This window comes from Nothobranchius furzeri, chromosome 12, assembly GCF_043380555.1.
Source record: "Nothobranchius furzeri strain GRZ-AD chromosome 12, NfurGRZ-RIMD1, whole genome shotgun sequence".
In the NCBI taxonomy this organism is placed as follows: domain Eukaryota; kingdom Metazoa; phylum Chordata; class Actinopteri; order Cyprinodontiformes; family Nothobranchiidae; genus Nothobranchius; species Nothobranchius furzeri.
In genome coordinates, this window is record NC_091752.1 from 2,104,043 (window position 1) to 2,125,541 (window position 21,499).

Here is a 21,499-nt window from a genome sequence, read left to right on the forward strand (position 1 = left end):
AGGCAAAGAAGAATCTAGCTCAGGAAACATGCCCAGAAAACAACGCGGGAAAATCAGACGAGAACACTTCGATCTGCTTAAAACACCTTTTCTTGGGGGTGAATAGCATCAGCCGGAGGTAAATCACGCAGAGCACCAAAGGTAAACTGCGTTCCCGATGATTTGAAGATAAAGTGACCGATTCATGAATAATCTTTTGACTTGTGTTTTCTGATACCCTTGAAGAAGTCCCCTGGCTGTCGCCGCTGCAGCTTTAAATGGATTGATTCAATTTCGTCAGTTGTAGTGGAAGTGATGAGCAGCCTCGTCCTTCTTATTCGGCGAGCGTTCATCATGTGAGATGAAGTTTTAATCAGATCCGGGCTGCACTGAAACGCTAAAACAAGCGGCGGGGACTCCGCAGGAACATTTAATCAGAATGAGAGGCCTAGTATCGGGTGTTGCTACAAACGGGCAAAGGGGGAAAGACACCGGGAAAATTCCTGTTTCCTGAGGTAAGTTCAGATCTAGCACAGTAAAAAGAAAAAATCTCTCATCTCATTAAGCACTGAGCAAGGCTGTTCTCTAATAACAAAGCAATAACAAACCTATTTAATTAACAAGACATGATACGCTCACTGGGTTGCCAGTTTGGTAGCTGACTCCCCCAAACCCTTCAGCCACTAGGACAGAGCTGACCAACAACAGTGTCCACCAGGCAAATCCCAACTCGACGCCTGTGGCCAGTAGCTTCAGGTGTGGTGAAGACAGAGAAGCCAGGCAACGCCATATCTGCACCCATTAAGCTCCAGCAGCGCCTCATCAGAGGATGGCGCAGAAGAACTTCTTCTCCCGGAAAGGGTTCTCAGAGGCGGGGACGGGCACGATGAGCGGGTCCTCGCGTATGTGGGCGTCACAGTACGCCATCAGGTCTGCAGCAGCTTTGGATACCTGAAACGACGAGACAAAAGACACGGCTCTCATTGTTGTTTTCACAAGGATTTTGTTTGTGGGGTCAGCAGAAGTCTCCACCATCATTATCTTTTACTTGTGAGCTATGATTTAAATTAGTCAGCCCAACCCATTCCTGATTTATCTTCATTTTCTGATTATTTTTCCACCATTTCCTCCAAAAGAAAACATGAAACCAGTAAAACAAAAATACTTTCTACAAGTACCGTTAAATAGAAGAAGGTAGAGTAGAACAATAATAGAAGTACAGCTTCAGTTGGTGTCGTGATCTGCTGGTTTGTTTGTTTTGTTTTGTTTTTTTAGCTCCTGAGACGTTCACGCTGTACATCCTGTTCTCTCATCAGCCTTTTTCAGCTCACCTGAGCCAACCGTGTTTTCCTTTTGCTTCCAACATTCTGACCACATTCAAGTCCCTGAATCTTCCTCATGAAGCCAAACACATAGAGCCAACACCTGACCACTAACGGACGGGGAACATCAATGGCAAAGGGCTACAATATGATCTGTTACTCAGAACTGCCCATGCATGCTGCGTTAGAGCATTTCAACAGCCTCCATCGCCTGCGTTAGCAGCAGAAAGGAAGTGGATGGGAAAATGAGCACATAAGAAAAGAGCAAGTCTCTTCCACTGAACAGGGAAGGTGGGCATTTGTGGCCTCGCCCATCTTGACTCATGAATGCAAAAGACTGAGTTTTTCGGCCAGGAGAGATCAGGTTGTGTCTCGACAAGTAGAAACTAACATTTAGCATCCCCACCACATGGCAAGTACATGATCAGGCTTGTGTTACTTGTGGAGACAAAACATCAACGTTGCACTTTTCACCCAAGAAAGAGGAGCAAACGAAGGCAGCGACAGTCTCACTTTGCTGTTAGCCAATCAGAGGTGCAACATTTTCATGTCGTAAATAATCATGAGAAAAACTCGTAATCCTGTCGTTTTTTTGCCCCCCACTCCTCCAACAAACTAAAAAACCCCAGGAACAGAAGAGCGTGCACATTTATTTCCTCACAAAACGACTCACAAGCCACTCATTCATAATAGAGACCACAGAAAAATTACTGAAAAACTACCTAAACAGTAGCTTATTAGTCAATAAACACAATGTCTCCCAACTAACACTGTTTGGTAATAAGAGGAATAAGAGTTCTGAGTAATAAGAGTAAATATTTATGACTTTTACATAAAACACACATCAGTTAGCATGCAAAGATTTGACTAACCTTTTATTTATTTATTTATTTATTTGCCGTGTCCTGTCTGGCTGTGAAGCAAACAGAACTGATGTCTGAATGCTGGTAACAAGCCTTACAGATTTACTCTCAGGTGGAGCATCAAAGCGTCTGCTTTTAATGTCACGCCTGATACTTAAAACTTTATTGTTGTTGTTTTTGAATGCTTTGTAATTCCGACCAGACACGGAGACAGAGGTGAAAGAGAAAGGAAGAGTCAAAAGGAGGAGGGTGGGGGTGGGGGGGTCCACAAAAACAAACAATCAATGATGAACAACAGTCTGCTTCTAGACCTGCAGAAGGAGAGAGAAAAAAACAAGAAAAGGGACACACAACAATACAACAGGAGCAAACTATCACCGCGTCAACCTGATGAGGAAATATAAAATCAACATTGTTTTACTGAACAAACACGATAATAAATCTCAGTACATTAAGTCCCAACCACAGCCAACATGTGTTGAACGTGCCCAAGTCCATACTTATGAGAGCGCCATGTGAGCACCTGTGTGACTAATCTTTTTTTTTATAATACATAGGTTGATTTAATGTTCCAGTTTTATAATCAACTGCACTAATATACCTAAATCTCATAACACATGGAGACAAGAGGCAGGACTTAAAGAGCAACTAAATCCCTAAATAACTTTTTTTTCATATACACTGTATAATTGGGTCTCTTCAAATGCAATCTTTCTCTTTCTGTGCATTTTTGACGTGTTTGTGTAAACTTGATTAAATCTAGATTCTAGGTCTAAAAATGTCTTAGTGCTGCCCCCTGTGGGTTGAACTGTGGCTACTGCATATGAAATTTGTGATTGGCTGGGGCTGGTACAATTTCACGTCATCGGTACAGCTCCTCCCACTCCCACTCCCTCCCGGGAAGGAAATTCCCCGCACTTGGCCATGCCACTCCGTGCCTCCTGGCAACGCCCACCTTCATGGCATTTTTCAAATCTTGACTATGGGTGGAGTTACGTTTTCTGATGGTGTGCGGTCCATCTTTAAAAGGACAGTTTAACATTTAATAATTATCACTTTAAATTCATGAATAAAGAATCAAATTAAACACTAGCATCTCTTGTTTTTGCCGAACTCCAACAGTTGGAGGAAATGTTCCACCACAGCCAGATTGTATGTGAATGCAGGCGTCCACTTGGGAACTGAGTGGGAGTTACAGGACGGGAGGCTGCAAAATGGAGAGCAGAGAAGCAGCTGCTGCAGAGGGACGCATAGGGCTCAGGGATCCACATAGAGGATGGAGCCATCTGATCTCTCCTGCCTGCCACTTCACCTCACCCACCGCTGCTCTCAGGAGAATACAACAAGCAAAATCCATCCCACTGACACTGATCTGGGTGTAAACGGAAATTAGAGAATGTCTTTCCGCAGCATTGGAACAATAAATGAACCCACGTGTGTAAATAGTTAAATTCATGCACAGTACATATCAAGTAAAAATGCAAAAGTAAAAAACAGTAATGCAGCGGACCCAGTCTTTATTGTGTTTCCTTTTTTAGTTTAGCTGAGTAGTAAGCTAGGATATTAGCTAAGAGGTTTGTTGAAATCCACAAAATTTGGTGGATCTTTATGAAAAATATTTTTTCACAAAATGCTGTAACGATGATTAATGTAGACATTCTTAAAGGGAGGGTTCATATAGTCTGAAGTATCTGTAGGAAGCTTAGCTGATAGGACAGATAAGCTAACCGTTAGCTGCAGATTAGCCATTGGCTGCTAACGGTTAAACTGAACGTTGCCAGGAACAAAGAATTTTGCCGCCATTTTAAAACAACTCTAGTCTCCAAAGTTTCACCATCCATCCATCCTCTTTCTCTTATCTGGGGTCGGGTCGTGGGGGCAGCAGCCTAAACAGAGAGGCCCAGACTTCCCTCTCCCCAGCCACTTGAGGCAGCTCCTCCAAAGGAATTCCAAGGCGTTCTCTTGCCAGCCAAGAAACACAGTCCCTCCAGCGTGTCCTGGGTCTTCCCTTGGGTCTCCTCACAGTTGGATGTGCCCAGAAAACCTCACCAGGGAGGCGTCCAGGAGGCATCCCAAGCAGATGCCCAAGCTACCTTAAATGGCTCCTCTCAATGTGGTGGAGCAGCAAGTTTACTCTGAGCCCCTCCCGGATGACCAAGCTACTCACCCTATCTCTAAGGGACAGCACAGCCACCCTGTGAAGGAAACTAATTTTGGCCGCTTGTATCCACAAACTTGTTCTTTCCGTCACTACCCAAAGCTCATGACCATAGGTGAGGGTTGGAACGTAGATCGACCGGTAAATCGAGAGCTTCGCCTTCCGGTTCAGTTCTCTCTTCACAAACAGATCGGTACAACACCCGCATTACTGCAGATGCAGCACCAATCTGCCTATCAATCTCTCCAAAATCCCACATGAACACTATTTAGGATACCATTTTGGGAGACTTCCAGCAAGAATATCCCCATATATCTGCAGGAGTATCTCTGTTGCCCACAGTGTAAAGGTTAAACAGATGTTGTCGTTTAGGTGAAAAAAATAATAATTCTGATTTTAACAATTTTATAGCGGTTCATGAAAACCCTTTTAAACCATTACACCTCAGTCAGTTTTGCTTCAGGCACAATTCACATGGCAAGATGTTCATGTAGATGTTTGACCCAATCTTCCCTTTCGACAATCTGAAGGATGCGCCTGATTACGGTAATAGCTCAAAAATTAATTTTATCAAACATTCTTGTGTTAAGTGTTGAGTGCGCTGGTCAGCTGGAAGGGCAGGATTGTCTCCAACAGAAAGTAGTTAAATATGGCCCACAAAGTTCTTAGATGTCACCTGATGATGACACATGCCAATTTGCATATTGATAATGTTACGCCACATTGGCGTGCTGCTAAAAAAGGCTTGTGGCGGCCATAATTTTCTCCTCAATATGTAGTACAGAAAACAAATTCAATGCAGACATGGCTTGGTGTATCCTAAATTTATTTTGATTGTAAAACCAGGGGAGCCTCCAGAAAATTTTGATGGGGTGGCCAGACGGGGCCAAAGAAATTTTTGGGGTGGCACACTAAATTGGTCCTTGTGGTAACTCTGGGAGAGATTAGCCTGTGGTGATGTATTGCATTGCTCCTTTATTTGTTAAAAAACAACAACAGCAAAAACAGTATGTCTCCAAAACATTTCACTTAAAGCTTCTTTCCAGAGTATTTCTCTTATCTGATGGCACCATCTAGTGGCTGACAAGCATATCACACAAAAAGGCTGTTCCTCTGTTTGTTTAAGATGGCGACTTCACGTTTCTGTTCATAAATGTGCTTCTGTAGCCGACAAACGGAGCTAAAACACGCTGTTTTACGAGTATTATTCTCATGTCATGTTGTGTTTTCATATATCTATGTTTTAAAGACTTACTTGTCCGTGAAAAATTCCTCAACTTTGCATCAACCGAGGTATTCCTTAAATTTGAAGCAAGTAAGCGGCAGTCTAATGTTATTGGTTAGTTCTGGTCGGTGCTCAGTTTCCTATTGAATGGAGCTCTGCGGGGCAGGGGGCATGCTTAACAAAAAAAATTAAAAAGACGTGTCGCTTACATTTTATCACAGTACATGATGAGACAATCGCTTTTACCGATTTCTGAAAAATCAAACATCATTTCTGAAAGGGGAAAACTCCGGAAAGCAGCTTTAAATTTTACAAACACAAACATTTCAGAAAAATACATTTCAGTCATTTCAAATGTTATTTCAAATTTAATTTAAAATTAATTTTTTTTAGTTTATTTAACCTGTTGCTGTGTTCCCCAAAAACTATGGAGATAAAAATATTTTAAAATGGTGAGCAGCAGAAACATATGTATTTTTTTTATTATGATTATTTCTTTACTCATTAATTGTATAATTTTTATTTTGATTTACAATTATGTCTTGAAGAAACAAGATCAATTCATGGTTTGGGTGAACATTAATATAATTTATTAACACTGGCTTTTCCTGGGGGGCAGTAGATAATCCTTGGGCGCGCCATTGTGTAAACCATCTTGTTTTTTGAGTTGGTGTGATCAGCCTAAGGTTTATGATTGGTCAGTCAATGTAATGTGATCATGCTGTATGCACATTCACAGATCATTCCCTTCCTGAACATCTGGAAGGACAGTAGGGATGCAGAGCAGGTTGGGTATTTTGCTAATCTGTAGGTAATATCAACAACAGATTCATACAGAAAGTACGTTAGGGTCATCAGAATTATCGCTGGGTGCTTTTTGGAAAGGGTGTATGAAAAAATTGTTGGAAATAGGATTCATGTCGCTAAATTGGCAGCACTGTTGGAGAGACGTCGGGAACATTCCATTCATAAGTCTGGGATTTTCAACACGTTGGATTATCTTGGTCAGATTTTCAAGGACCAAACAAGCGTGCTGCCTTTGAATGTGACATGAAGCAAAGCTGATTGGGATGTCCTACTTAAGATGCTACCCCCGCGACCCGGACCCGGATAAGCGGAGGAAAACGAACGAACGATGTAGCAAATCAGAGAGCGAAGTGACAGAAGCACACTGTCATGGTCTGCGTCTGCCCCTTCCTTCATGTGCCTCCTGGTGTCCTCCATCCCTCTCTAGATTCCCTTTTGTGTCTCACAGCGCCCTCATGTGTCCTTTGTCTGCGTCTCTTTTATGTGTTTTCTGTTTGTAGGCATTCGATCATCCCCATCCCCTCCAGTTGTAGCTCCAGCCTCTTTGTCCCCAGCTCTGTGTCTGTGTGGGTGTGTGCGTGTCCATTCCCCAACTCAGTGAGTGTGTGTGTGAGTGCATGTGTGTGTGTGTGTGTGTGTGTGTGTGTGTGCGTGTGTGTGTGCGTGTGTGTGTGTGTGTGCGTGTCCATTCCCCAGATCAGTGTGTGAGTGTATTTGGGTGTGATTGTGTGTGTGAGTCCTTCCCTCAGCCTTTTAGTTCAGTTTTGTGTTTATTTGCCCTCCTTTGGTTCTGCTTCCCCATTTAGATAATTGTTGTCACCTGTCGTCCCTCCAGCCCTCACTCCACACACCTGCTTCCTGTTCCCTTAATTACTCCTCCCTGTTATTTAAGCCCTGTCTTGTCTTTGTCTTGTGTCGGTCCATTGTGGTAATTCTGTCAGTCTGCTCGTGTTGTCTCTACTGTTTTGATCTCCTGCTCAGCTCTTTGGATTTATTGGTTTTTTGGCTCCAGCCCATTTGGATATATTTTTGTTTCACTCATCCTAATAAAAGTATTTTACTTTACATCATCTCCTGCCTCGCGTCATCTTGGGTTCCTGCATTTTGTGTCCTACCAACACTGAATCGTGACACACACTGCATGCTCTTGATCCGCCATGTTTGTTTACTCCAAAGTCACGTTCAAGCTGACAAATTTTTCTGTCAGACTGGTGAACAATCATGCGTGAAATGAGTTTGTTTGCAGTGTTTAGCTTTTGCTGTGTTACCAGACACCACACATAGTTGGGCCAAAACTGATGTATCCGAGATTTTCTATCGTCAAGTGTAGGGTCTCATGTTTTGAAAATTGTCCACCAACTCAAAGATCCTGCAGTGTGAACCTCACAGGTGTTTTAAGATATTCCTGTAGAAAGTTTCTCAAGATTCCCTGGAAGGCAGCTAAAGCTAGAATAATATATTTTATGAAGGTAGGTTAGTCAGATTAGACGTTAACTTGTCAGTTATGATGGACTTCAACTCCATTTTTCCAAATGAGGCTGCTCAGATGTCTGCAACAGGTAAAATGCCTGTAACCTTTCACTGAACCTTTTTTCAAAATGTATTTTATTTTTTCAAGGAAACAACAATTTATATGAAATTATAGATATCAGTTGAGGTAAAGGAGAAATAGTCAGGTTGCCGTTCTTTAATATTGATTATGTTTGAAGAATCACATCTAAATGCAACGTCCTTTTTAAAGCAGAACTACATGAAATGGTTTCTACTGTTTTCCAGTGCTTTGGCCATTTCTGAAAGAGGAACAAAATGGAAATTAAAGTGGTTTTCAGTCAGAGATTTAGTTGAGAATCCATTTGCCTTAACTTCTGAACTATTTCCTTTAAATCATGCATCCTAAAATAAGAGATGACAACATCTCAGATGTTCTGTTTGTAACAGTCTCCATTTATAATGAAATGAAAAACACAAACAGGCGATCCTGGTGATGAAATCCAAGCAAAATCAGGGAAATGTTGCACTTTCAATCCTAAATCCTCCTTGATAATCTGTGACACTTTGGTGTAAGAAGGATGCAGCGCAATAGTTCAGTTGAACATTGTTGAACATTTAGCGGTCTAATGCATCAGGGAAGCGGTGCCAGCGTGCATGGCTGCACAGTTCCGTTGGTTTTCTGCTCCACGGTCACCAAATTCTTCCACATGAGGCGTTTAGAATATCTCTCTCTGCACCTGCATTGTGCAGTAGATAACAGCTGAAAAGTGTGTGTGTGTGTGTGTGTGTGTGTGTGTGTGTGGGTGGGGGGCATGGACACCCCTAGAAACATTTTGGCTACCCCATTTCACCCCTTAATAAATTACATTTATGTTCATAAAACCCATACCTTCATCTTTTTTAATCTAGACATTCATTTAAATAAATTTATTTTAAGAAATAATTTATTTAATCGATCACTGTGTGCATGTCGCCGTGGCTCGTCGTTCTAAAACAAGTATAAGTCACAAGAGTTTGGTTGAAACGGAAGCAGGACTAACACCTCTCACTTACATCTAAAACAATAGAATTTGAAACAATGACTGAAATAACTGTTAAGGTGTGTTTGTGCTTCTCTAATTGTAAGTGAACGTGATGGATGCATAGGCCTTTTGTGTTTTAATGAAAGCAACGCTATGCACAGCTGCAGGCTCTACTTGCCCAGAGTGACTGCAGGGACAAAGTCAGGGTGTCACCCCAACATTTTCACTGGCCCACCCCCAAATGAACATTTCTGGGGGCACCACTGTCTCTGACCAGAGTGGAGACACAACCGGAGTCGTCTCTTGCAATGAAAAGAATCAGTCTCATAATTTTCATAATCAAAGTAAATGCAGTAATTATTTAAAGTGCAGCCAGACTTTGTGCAGCGAGCGGGAGCCCCACAGGACAACGAGTGGTACTGCCATTAGGCCCAGGCTGATTGTAATTACACCATAGCCCCATGACGGGAGGAGAGCCCTTTAATTTAGCACAGATCACATTCCTTTGGCTGATTGAGCAATTAACGAGAAAGTGGTGATCCCTCAATCAGCAGCACAAAGTCGGCTCATGTCGATGACGCACATGCCCCCTCATCAGAACCCTTAATAAAATTTAAGGGATCACCAATACACGGTCTTTTCTTCTATTCCCTGCCTCATTGCTGGAGCTTCTTTATTTATGTTTATGTTTATTTATTTAGCAGACGCTTTTATCCAAAGCGACTTACAATTTATAACCTATAGGGCATGTTGTGATCTGTGGGGGAAACCGGAGTACCCGGAGGAAACCCACGCATGCATGGGGAGAACACGCAACTCCACGCAGAAAGGCCGCAGCCGAGTTTCGAACCTGCGACCTTCGTGCTGCGAGGCAACAGTGCTAACCACTGCACCACCATGCAGCCCAGAAGAATCACTCTCACATCTGAGAGCCAAACAGTCGGCTGCCTGTTTAAACCAGTCATCCAAAGGCTGCCGAGACAGCAAAAACACCTCGCTTGGATTTTTTGGGCTTTTGATTTGTGCAACGATCTGACTTGATTATTAGAGACGAGTGAGAAGTGATCCAAGGTGGGAATGATCAATGAAACCAGATCTTCTTTCAGCATAATTAATATAAACGTCCTGAAACTGTGAAGTGGTTGAATTGCAGAAAAATCACAGAACAGTTAAATAAATCATGTTTTATTAATTTTGAAGTCACAACACAAACAGCTTCATTTTAAAAAGCTGAAAAATAATCATAAATAAAATAAGTCAAATACATTTAATTAATTAATTAATTAATTAATTGTTTACATCAACCCCTTTTTCTCATCACTGTAGTCGTGTTGCATTCAGTGTACCTCGGAGATCATGTAATTTCCAGCTTCAGTACCAAAATTTATTTAAAAATACAAAAAACAACAAGAAAACACGTGTTTACAGTATACGCTGTTGGTCTGAGTACAGCACTCTAAATGCTGATCGGGAAATCTGAAGTGTTTCGTGACAGCAGAGTTAAACTTCTCAACAAAACTCAGTAAGTCTGAGTGACGTTTGTGTGTTTGTGCGCAGCCACCACTGCAGCTCACCACTCCCCACGGGGATGGATCAAAGGTGGACATGTAATTTCACCAGAGTGGGATAATGACTAATGAGACTTTAACTTTAACTTGTACGTCTCTGTGTGTGTGTGTGTGTGTGTGTGTGTGTGTGTGTGTGTGTGTGTGTACTGCATTGTGGGGACAATTTTTCATGTTTAACATGTGAGGACATTTGGCTGGTCACTAATGTGGAAAAACAAAATGGCAAGTGGCCTGTATTTGATATAGCGCCTTCTAGAGTCCTGGAACCCCCCAAGGCGCTTTACAACACAATCAGTCATTCACCCATTCACACACTGGTGGTGATGAGCTACGATGTAGCCACAGCTGCCCTGGGGCGCGCTGACAGAGGTGAGGCTGCCGAGCACAGGCGCCACCGGTCCCTCCGACCACCACCAGCAGGCAAGGTGGGTTAAGTGTCTTGCCCAAGGACACAACAGCGACAAACTGAGCAGGGCTCAAACCTGCAACCTTCTGATTACAGGGCGGGCACTTAACTCCTGTGCCACCGTCACCCACTAATATTTGGTTTTAGAGGACTGGTGTGAAATAACTTTTAGTTAATGTTGGCATTAGGACTAGACCGGTAATGGTTAAGTTCAGGGACAGGGACAGGGTTAGTGTTAGGCACAGCGCGGTCCCCAAGATAAATGTAAAAGTGACCGGTCTCCACAAGAATAGAAAGGCAAACATGTGTGTGTGTGTGTGTTCAGAAACATGAATTGATTATGTTTTGTAGAATCTACATTTGTAATTGAGCTAATCCCACAAACTCAAACAGTAAAATCCATTTTTTTTTCTAAGAACAAGCAAGTTTTCTTACAAAGAGGAAAATGCTGCTTGCAAAACCTCGGAGCAGTGAAGCAATCAGCCCCAAGGATACGAAGAACGTCCAGAACAATATCATTTAAAAATGCACAAAACGTCCATCATGCTGCTTAAACAACAAACAGCATTCTGTGCACACGCTCAGCTACACAGAGAATAAAGGGATCCTGCATCAGTATTTCACAGAGAAATATTTGATGAGGAGGCAGAGTCTTTATGAAGCCGTAAGGTTTTGCTGATTCACAAAAACAGTGAGGTGGAGGGTTTTATTGTGGCTGCACCGATAAGCAGAAAACACAGCGAAGAAGTTAACTTTGCAAATTTCACCTTTTCTCTGCTGCATCCTGCAGGTTTTTTAGAAGAGGCTTTTGAGTCTGAGGATAGAAAATGAGGAGGAATTATGCAATCAGGCTGACCCGAACCTATAAAATCCAATCAGAGTCCACTCCTGTGGGTTCAGGATTTATTATAATCATTTTGGGACCAAATTTTGCATCATATGAAACACCTGCTGGAATCGGTGAAGGTTTTATTAATGCAAACATCAGACTTTTGCATCTCAGTCCTGCTAATAATACCAACTATTGTCTCTGTAGCTCAAATGTTGATGAAATTAATGATTTCAGCTGCAGCACCTCTCATGCACAAATGAGATCAATCAAACCCGGACTCTGCTGCAGAACTTTTAGCTTTAGAGAATTAAAATCTGTGAATTGTACTTGAGAAATTGTTAAGTTATGCATATAACTACTGTTCCCTGAAGGAGAGGAATGAGGTACAACACATATAGTATGGGATATCACGCCCTCGCGCAGTCTGACTGAAGACACCTTTAATCACGCCTTTAGGCCACATGACGTGTGACGGAGAGGGCAGGGTCCATCTGCTTATAAATACCGCTACTCACACATCATGCTCCAGTTCGATCACCGCTCTTCACCGAGCCCAGCTGCACGGCGGGGCAACAAAGGTGTTGTACCTTGTTCCTCTCCTTCAGGGAAGAGTAGTTATATGCCTAACTTAACGTTCCCTTTCAGTCGATTCACTCGGTGCAACACATATACTGTAGTATGGGACATATATACACGCCCCGCAGAGCAGTCATCAGAAACTCAGGCCCAAAAGGCGACGCTTTAGTGTGAGCCTTGCGATCCAGCAGACAAAACTGAGTGAGCCAGCGACAGTGCAGTCACATCCAAACCATCGACATGTAAATATTGGACAATGGGTTTCCATAGACTCCAATAACACATTTTTGAAGAAAAACGGGAGGTGACCACCGCCATTTTGTCCGTGTCACAGGTTCCTCAAGCCCAGACAATTCCACAAAAGGGAAGAGAGGAGGAGCTGAGGGTGGGGCTGTAAGGCTGGGATCAATTGATGACACCAGGTCTAACTAGCTACAAGCTAACCTGAAGCTAACCCAAAGCTAACGCGGAGGTGGGAGCTAAGCTAACGTAGCAACCTAGCTACAACCGGAGTTAACTGTGCACAACACCAGAGCTTCTGAGTCAGAGATACGCCGGGCTGACCGCTGGGTAAAACCGGGTGGAACACAGAGGTCTCAGAGACCTCCACAAGCCGGCGGCCTCACAGCAGACAAGCGCCGCTGAGATCTGAGATGCGCAGAGCTGCCGCTGGAGAGAACCGAGTGGAAAGGTTTCCATCCCAGACCTCCACAAGCCGGCAGCCCGCGCAGCAGACAGAAGCCGCGATCAGACAGAGATGGACCGGACTGCGGGGAGAAACAGCCGGCATTCCGGGTGGAAAACATCGGTCTCCCGAGAGCTCCACAAGCCGATAGTGGGAACCCAGCTCCACCAACATGTTATATTTCAACCCATTTTCTAAAGTGCAGCATTATGTTAAATGCACTGGGTTTTACCCTATTACATTTAAATTTCACGGTTAAACAGTACATGTTAAAATCTAAGCTCAGCTCGGCAGTGACCTAAAATACATAAATATAACTTTACTTACCGAAAAAAAAAAATGAAGTGGAGACTCCTTGGATGCTCTATTAGTGCAATTAATGCCAGCAAGTCATTGTGTCCAACAATTTTACAAAAAAATATCCAAAAAAGAATACACACACACAGAGACTCAAAATCCCGGAACAGTTTCCAAGCCAGATCGAGGCTCTACTGAGGTCTTTCCCCGGAGCTAGCTCTGTGGTCACGTGGGTCTGATGCTCATTAATTATACAGAATTTTAGGCTTTTAATACACTTAAACAGAAGAGTGAGAAAAACATTCACCCCCCTCAGAGTTGTCATGAGTGTAAACTAGATCATTTAAACCAAAAACATGCACTGGTACCAGGCTGTAAACATGTTTATTTCTGCTGTGAAATTGGTATTTTTAACATGGGAGTCAATGAGGATTTGCTCGCTTCTGACACCAGCCCCTAGTGGATGAGGGTGGAACTGCAACTTTGGGTACTTCCAGGATTGCTTCAATTTTTGAGCCGCATTGTGGGGGCCTGATCCAAACGGTAAAACCCGAGTAAAATTGTGCGGTGAAGACCAACTGGCAGCAGCGCAGATGTCGCCCACCGGGACTCCTCTGAAAAGGGCCCAGGATGCAGCTACACCTCTGGTCGAATGAGCTCTCACTCCCTGAGGTAAATGGAGACCCTTGCTGACATAAGCAAGAGAACTAGCCTCCACCACCCAATGGGAGAGTCTTTGTCTGGACAGAGCTTTACCCCTGGCTGGATTGGCAAAACGCACAAACAGCTGATCACATAACCGCATACTCTGAGTACGGTTCATGTAGATACGTAATGCGCACACTGGGCACACAAAATGAGGCCTACTTTGTTCCTCTGCAGCAAAAGGAGGCAGATGAAAACTAGCCAGCTCAATGATCATGGAGCTGTAACTATATGGAAGCACTTTTAGGACAAATGAAGCATTAGGTCGTAATGTGACCTTAGAGCCATCAGCAGAGAATTGCACACATGACGGGTGCACTCAAAGTGCATGCAGGTCACCGACACATTTAGCAGACGTCAGTGCAAGAAGCAGAGCCATTTTTTATGATAAGGTTTTTAAATCAACCGACTAAAGTGGTTCAAACGGTGCGTCACACAGAGCATCCAGTGCAACTGTTAGGTCCCAGGCAGGACCGCTTGGCTTAATTCCTGGTCTCAGTCTGCGGACCCCTTTCAGGAAACGAACCACTAAGGGGTGTGCACCTGGCGTCACTCCATCAATGCCAACATGGCAAGCAGAAATGGCAGCCAAGTAAACCTTGATTGTGGAGAAAGTTAGACCCCCCTCCACCAGTCCCTGTAAGAACGTTAATACGTCTACGATGGGGCGCTGGAATGGAGCAATATTCCTGTTCAGACACAACCTCTCAAAAGCTCGTCAATTTAAAGCAAATAAGCTTCTAGTAGATGGTGCCCTAGTGCACTGAATAGTCTCAGCCACAGCCAAAGGGCTAATAAGCTGGACCTCTCAGCAGGTAGAGATGCAACATCCACAGCTCTGGGTGTGGATGAAGTATCTCTCCCCTGCGACAGGATGGTGAGGGAGCTCCCAGGGCTCCTCCACCAGCAAGCTGATTATCTCTGCATACCATGCCTTTGCGGGCCAGCGAGGAGCCACCAGAATGGAGGTCAGGTCGTGTTCGCATACCCTCTCCAATACTGGAGGAATCATCTCCACAGGAGGAAATGCATACAGAAGCACTTTGGGCCACCGGTCAGCCAGCGCGTACACCCCAGCGGAGCATTCTGATCAGAGGGCAGTGGGTGTTGTCTTTGGTAGCAAACAGATCGACAGTTGCTCTCCTGAATCGTTGCCAGATTTGGGTCACCACTAGTGGGTGCAGTCTCCATTCTCTCACCATTGGGCTGCCCCTGGACAGCAGGTCTGCACCCAGATTCAGGTGCCTCGGCACATGAGTTGCTCTGATAGACAGAAGCCAAACACTGCACCAATGGAGGAGTTTGTGAGACAAGTTTAACAGGGGGTGCCCCCCATCTGTTTATGTATGAAACCACTGTGGTGTTGTCTGTTTGTATGAGAACATGTTGGTTGTTCAGGATCCCCTGAAAATGTCTCAGAGCTAGCAAAACTGCTAGTAGTTCCAAGCAGTTGATGTGGAGCCTGGACTGGGTCAGAGACTAGACCCCTCTCACCGCTATGCCGTCGCAAATGGCACCCCATCCTTTGAGGGAGGCATCCATGGACAGCACCTTGCGGAAGGACACTGCCTATTGGTGAACCTCGGTACAGGAGACCAGGTTCCCTCCATGGGTGAAGCGCTAACATGCACAAAACGGTTATCGTTAGCTTTCTGTGCAGGTGACGGATTGTGCACAGCCAGTGAGCGCGGGTCCAGCATTGAAACGCACGCATCATGAGCAGTCTGAGTGGCACAGCTGAAATCATGGAAGCCATTATGCCCAGAAGCTGCAATATTGTCCGGAAGCGCAGTTTGCGTCCCAGCTGAAATAAAGCTAGATGCCTGCGGAACGCTGTTATTCTGTGCTCTGAGAGACGGGCTTGGCCCGACAGGGAGCAAATCTCCAGACCCAAGAAAGAGAACTGTGGACTCGGGGTGGGTGAGCTCTTTTGAAAATTCACCAAAAAAAAAAAAAACCCAGATTTTGGATGCAAGACAAGACCTGCTGTAGTTGATCTGCCGCGCTTTCTCTGGACCTGGCTATTAGCGCCCAGTCGTCCAGATAAGCTAGGATGCAAATGCCCTTCTCTCTGAGAGGAGCTAATGCTGCTTCCATGCACTTTGTAAACGTGCGGGGTGCAAGAGACAGACCGAGGGGCATGACTTGGTACTCGTAGGCTATGCCCTCGAAGGAAAATCGCAGGAACTGTCTGTGTTCTGGATGTATTGCTACATGAAAGTAAGCATCCGTGAGATTGATCGTAGCAAACTAGTCGCCCGGACTCACAGCGTTCAACAGTTGTCTCAATGTTAGCATCTTGAACCTGAACGTGCAGAGGTGTTTGCTTAGAACATGTAGTCTAGAATGGGACGTAGCCCGCCTCCTTTTTTCGGAACTGCAAAGTACCGGCTGTACCAGCCTTTGTTTGCTTCCAAAGCTGGGACCACACGTATTGCTCCCTTTCCCAGTAGGGTATTTATTTCCTCTCACAATACGATCGCCGCTTCCAAAACCACGGTCGTGTTTACGACTGAGCAGAAATGTGGTGGTCTGGCTCGAAACTGCAACCGGTAATCCATAGTAACCGTCTTCTCTACCCATGGGGATGAGGCGCATGCGCGCCACTGAGAGAGACGCTCCATGAGATGATGGACCTGTCGTGTCGCGGGCGGGGAGGTGCTGCCCTCTACCAGAGCGGGGAGGGACAGCTCTGTGAACTGACATGCCCTTAAGCATGCAGTTAATGGTTGATTTAGAGTTATTTTGTTCTATTTTTGCTTTATTAACACATTTGAATAAACAATCGTGTGTTTTGGGAAAACATGCTTGGGAGGCTGTGTGGGGAATGCAGCGCCGTTTGGGGCTGGGGCCTCTGAACGCATGCACTGCATGCTCTGAAAACAGGCTGGACCGCGAAGCGAACATGTCTCCCTGCTCCGGATGTCCAAATGGAGACGGTAGCTCATTGCTAGGACGAGTGTGTCTTCTTCCGCAGAGACGGAGTCTTGCTTGAAGTTAGAGGGTGGGCTTTTGCTCCAGGCCGACTGACGAGGAGCTTGCGACTAGGTTTGTGGCTGCTGAGACAAAATCCCTGTGGCTGCAGGTGCATTCATCCTCTTGGTTGGTTGTGGGGTGGTCGTTGGTTTGCGTGAGCTTGGACTGGGCCTCCCTCTTGCGTCCTGTCTGGGAATGATGCAGCGGAGCGCCTCGGTTTGTTTCTTTCGGAGCTCAAGCTTTGCATGCATAGCGTCCAAGGTCTGCCCAAAAAGTCCCCTCAGAAGACACTGGCTCGTCTAAATACAGAGCCCGGTCCCTGTCCGGGACATCCAATAGGGTTAGCCACAGGTGCCTCTGGGCTACCACTGTTGACGCCATTCCTTTCTCCAGCGAGAGCGCTGCACAGCGGGACGTACGAAGAATGTAGTCAGCTGTTACTCGAATCTTGTTCAGGAGGGGGAGTGAGGGGGCTGTCAGGAGGCACATGGTTGCCCAGTTCCGACAAGCACATAGCCTGATAAGTTTGCAGCATGGTAGTCGAACTCAGAGCATGAGCGGTGGTCGCCTGAGCTCAGTAGATTTTTTCCAGCTGGGATGCTAAGAACCTGCACTGTTTGGAAGGCAGGGCTGCGGAGCCACTCGCACCCGGGTTGTGTGATGGTGCCAAATACGCTGCCAGAGATAGTTCCATTAAAGGAAGTCCAACCAGACTGGCTTTTCAGTGCCCTCGAGGTCCACATTTTGGAAAAGGGGAATAAATGACAGGTCGTCCTGGGTCACCGGAGAGGCAGCGGAAAAGGCACACACTGAGCCGCAGAGAAATCATCATCTCCAGATATACTCCGGTCATCCGTGTGGATGTCCAGAACGTCGTCGTGCTCATCCTCTGTTGGACTAATGTGTGGAGGGACCAGGAAATCCTGAGTCTCGGGTAGCCCTTCCATGAAGTCCACTTGGTCCGCCCAGCTGGAAGCAGGGACTGTGACCAGGCAGCCGTCCTCGTCGGACTTGGACGAAGCTGTGTCTCTCGACTTGGAGAGCATAGGATCCTGTTTGGAGGCGGCAGCCTCCCCCATGACCTTGAGAACAAACTTAACCCTGCGTTCCAGCATTGAGCACTTAAGCTGGCTGCAGAACAAACATGCGTCCTGCTGCGTCAACGCTATCCAGGCGTGGACAATACTGAGACAAACAGGGCAAGCTTCGTGTAAATCCTGGTCGTGAAGCGTGAAGCCACATCCCTGCGGGCAGGCTCATATGGACTTCTGCTTCTTTGGGACAGACCTGGTGCTCATTCCGAACCACGAGGTCCAACAGCGGAAGTGTTAGCGAGGTTTAACGGTGCTAGCGATCAGCGAGTAGGCACACTTACCAGCAGGCCGCGGTCTCATTCGACACGAACATTTAAGCTAGCTCTAAAAAACACAGCGAAGAAGAGTGCTAACTAGCGGTAGCTACTTAGCTAGCACAGATTGAGTGGGAGGCGTTCCAGCGAGGTGAAGAGCGTAAGAACTGGAGCAGATCGAGCCTGCCCCCTACGGCACACGTCATGTGGCCTAATGGCGTGATTAAAGGTGTCTTCAGTCACACCATGCAAGTGCATGATATCCCATACTATATGTATTGTACCGAGTGAATCGACTGAAAGTGAACCGCGTGAGTGGATGAAATTACAGCTGATACATCTGCTGCAAAAGAAAGAAACAAAGTTTTGTGCTGGATTTTCATTTCACAAAAAGTCAAGAGGAAAAAACAAACAGACCCAACAGTTTCAGCTCTCCGTATGGCGAGCAAAGATGGAACAGTTTGCATCTCGTCATTTTACTCCTGCAATCTGGAAACTTGCAGAGAATTTTTTTTCAACCTCACACATGTAAACGAACCGGGCATATGTGGAAGAATATGTCGGATCAGTCTCAGTGTTTACCGCTGAATTATTAATGACTTTACATCTCTGTACCTTTATCCTGTCCATGCAGGCCTCCATCTTCAGCTGCTCCACAGCTTTCCTGGCTTGAGAGATGCTGGCTGTGCTGTTGTTGGCGATCCCGTCCTTCATGGTGCTCCTGCCAGGTCCAAACAGTCACAGAGTTACTGCCTGAACACTAAAAACCAGACAGTAACAGTAAAAATCAGCCACCAAACCAGTGGCGGATGGTGGGAGTCAATGTAGATCCGCCATATTAGACAGGGAATGCAAGAGTTGGATAAATCACCTGTTTAATCAAATATATCAGATGAAAGGAACGTGTTTGTTGTTTGACAGGAATAGATTTTACATGCATTTTTATCACATTGGATATTCAGTTTCTGCACAATTTACTTGAAAACGCTTGAGTGGAGTCTGCTGCAGCCACAAGAATGTTTTTCATGCAATTCCTAAATCCTGCTGCTTTAGCCCCCTGGACCCCCCCCCCCCCCCCCAAAAAAAGTAGAAGTGCCCCAGTTTAGTAGCAGCACCTGACCACAGATGTTTCATAACAATGAACAAATTAGGCATTTGTGCGTGTGTGTGTGTGTGTGTGTGTGTGTGTGTGGGGGGGGGGGGGGGGGATTTGCATCAAGTTATTCCTTGTTTTTTTTTTGTCGCGTTACATCAGAGATATTCTTGGAAAAGGGAACGTTACATTTCGCGGCTTGGAGACCAAATCACAGGTTTCAGACCCCCCCCCCCCCCCCCCCCCCGCAGAAAGCCATCAGGCCTCCTTCAGGTTTCCCCTGCATCCCGAGGCTCTTCTCGCCTGGATTCAGTCGTTTTATCGTCACCCCCCCCCCCCCCCCAAAAAAAAAACACCCCAGAGGGAAGCAGCACGCGCCTCTTATTTCTAAGGATGATTATTATTTCCCAAACACAGAAGGAGCTGCGGCCCTGACTGGTCCAGACCTGACAACATCAAACCAAATACAAACATCACAATAAATAATAAAACGCGCCCGGATTCCTCGCGCGCGCCTTTAATCCAGCCAGCGTCCAAGAGCCTACCTGAAACGTGCCAATGGTTTTCCAATTTGGAGAAATCCGGATCGACTCCACCCAAAACACACACACACATACACACAAGGAGAAGATGATCTGCCACACACACATGCACAAACACACGCGCGCACTCCCAGAAATAAAAATAAAAAAATCAAATGATGGGAGGAAATCCCAGTCTCGCTTCTGATCCGGACCGAACCCGAGCAGAAACGATCCTCCTCAGCGTGAGTCGTGCGTGTTCCGAGCCGTGGGCACCGGAGACGTTAGCGCGTGCAGCAGCAGGAGGGTGGGGGACCTCTCGGTGTGACGAGATGTGCAGACTGTGGGGCAGGGATCGATCAGAGGACCATGGAGCTGCAGCCACGACGCGTTTCCGCTCTACGAGCCGGCCCTGAACGCACCCACCCACCATTTAATCAGAAAATTGCCACTTCCGTTTTTAATCCGCGGCTCGCGAAGGCACCACGGCTCCAGGCTTCCCCGTTTCATATTTTACACCAGCTTTGACATCACCGGGTCCTCCCGGTGCAGTAATCCGTCATCATCCGCTCACAGAAACCATTAAAGCATCACTTCAGAGAAACACGCAGATTCTCTGGCATCATCTCCAGATCTGATGGCGTTCTCTGTTTGAAGGAACATCTGGATTCATTTTATTTTAAAGGCCTCTGAACGCAGCTTTCTCCCTCAGCTAAAAAAAAACAGACCCAACAACAAGCTGTAGCAACATTACTTCAAATATTTATATGTATTTATATTATACTCATCACCTGGCTTGTCCATGACACAAATATATATATATACATACATGAATTAATACAACTCAAAAGTCCTTATCTGCAAAAACAAGACAGGAAAAAAAAAGAAAAGTAAGACAGCGATCTTAAATTATGCATAGTTTAAGTTATTAACAGAAAAATAACATCTGCTGGATCACATTTGAGCCTTTTTCTCTTTAATTACATTAAAACAATTCACATAAATGCACATAAAGGTGTTGAAAAGAAGAAATGAGTAACACCGCACCTTCCCTGAGTCCAGGTAGGTAGAGGGGGAAGAACAGAAAAACAAAACAAAGACACAAGAAAAGAAGGAATGGAGACTGATCAAAGTTCCCTTTCTAGTAGATAAATCTGTAAACTTTCTCTGCATTTAGCACGGCTGTTACGTTTAAAAAAAGCTTCTGGCTTTTCTAAAAACCTTTTCTGTGTGGTATTGCTTTCTGGTTGTTTTATTGGAGGTATGAACTCGAAGCTCAGCTTTACTTAAAAATAAACTCAAGTGCTTCTGATGAGCGTTTGACTCGCGACAGCATGGCTAAGTGCAGCGGCTCTGGTGGAAATTTAAAGAAAACGTCATCAGACTGCTCCTCGTTTACCAATGTGACCCGTCTGGGTTTATTTATTCATTTGTGGGTATTTAATGCTGTTTGTTAGAAGTTCAAAACCACCTAAAAAGAGCAGCAGTCTGAGGGAAAGATGACTAAACAGCAGCCAGCAGCCAAGGGGGCATTAAACAAGGAGCTCGTGACGGTAAATGCCATCTCCACATCCGCCGCGTCAAGGCTGGCATCATCCCAGCATGCAGAAGTAGGACGGAGCAAC

At 45.3% G+C, this 21,499-nt stretch overlaps 1 protein-coding gene across 1 annotated transcript; it reads right to left on the bottom strand.

Annotated features, from left to right (window-relative positions):
* Nucleotides 1-649: 649 nt before the first annotated feature.
* LOC107375430 (guanine nucleotide-binding protein G(I)/G(S)/G(O) subunit gamma-4) lies at nt 650-20,114 on the bottom strand. The gene is made up of 3 exons (XM_015943960.3): nt 19,899-20,114; nt 18,876-18,981; nt 650-930 (listed from the first exon to the last, which is right to left on the bottom strand). Exons 2-3 carry the CDS (start codon nt 18,972-18,974, stop codon nt 802-804), a joined length of 228 nt encoding a protein of 75 aa, XP_015799446.1. The 5' UTR covers nt 18,975-18,981; nt 19,899-20,114; the 3' UTR covers nt 650-801.
* Nucleotides 20,115-21,499: the final 1,385 nt, after the last annotated feature.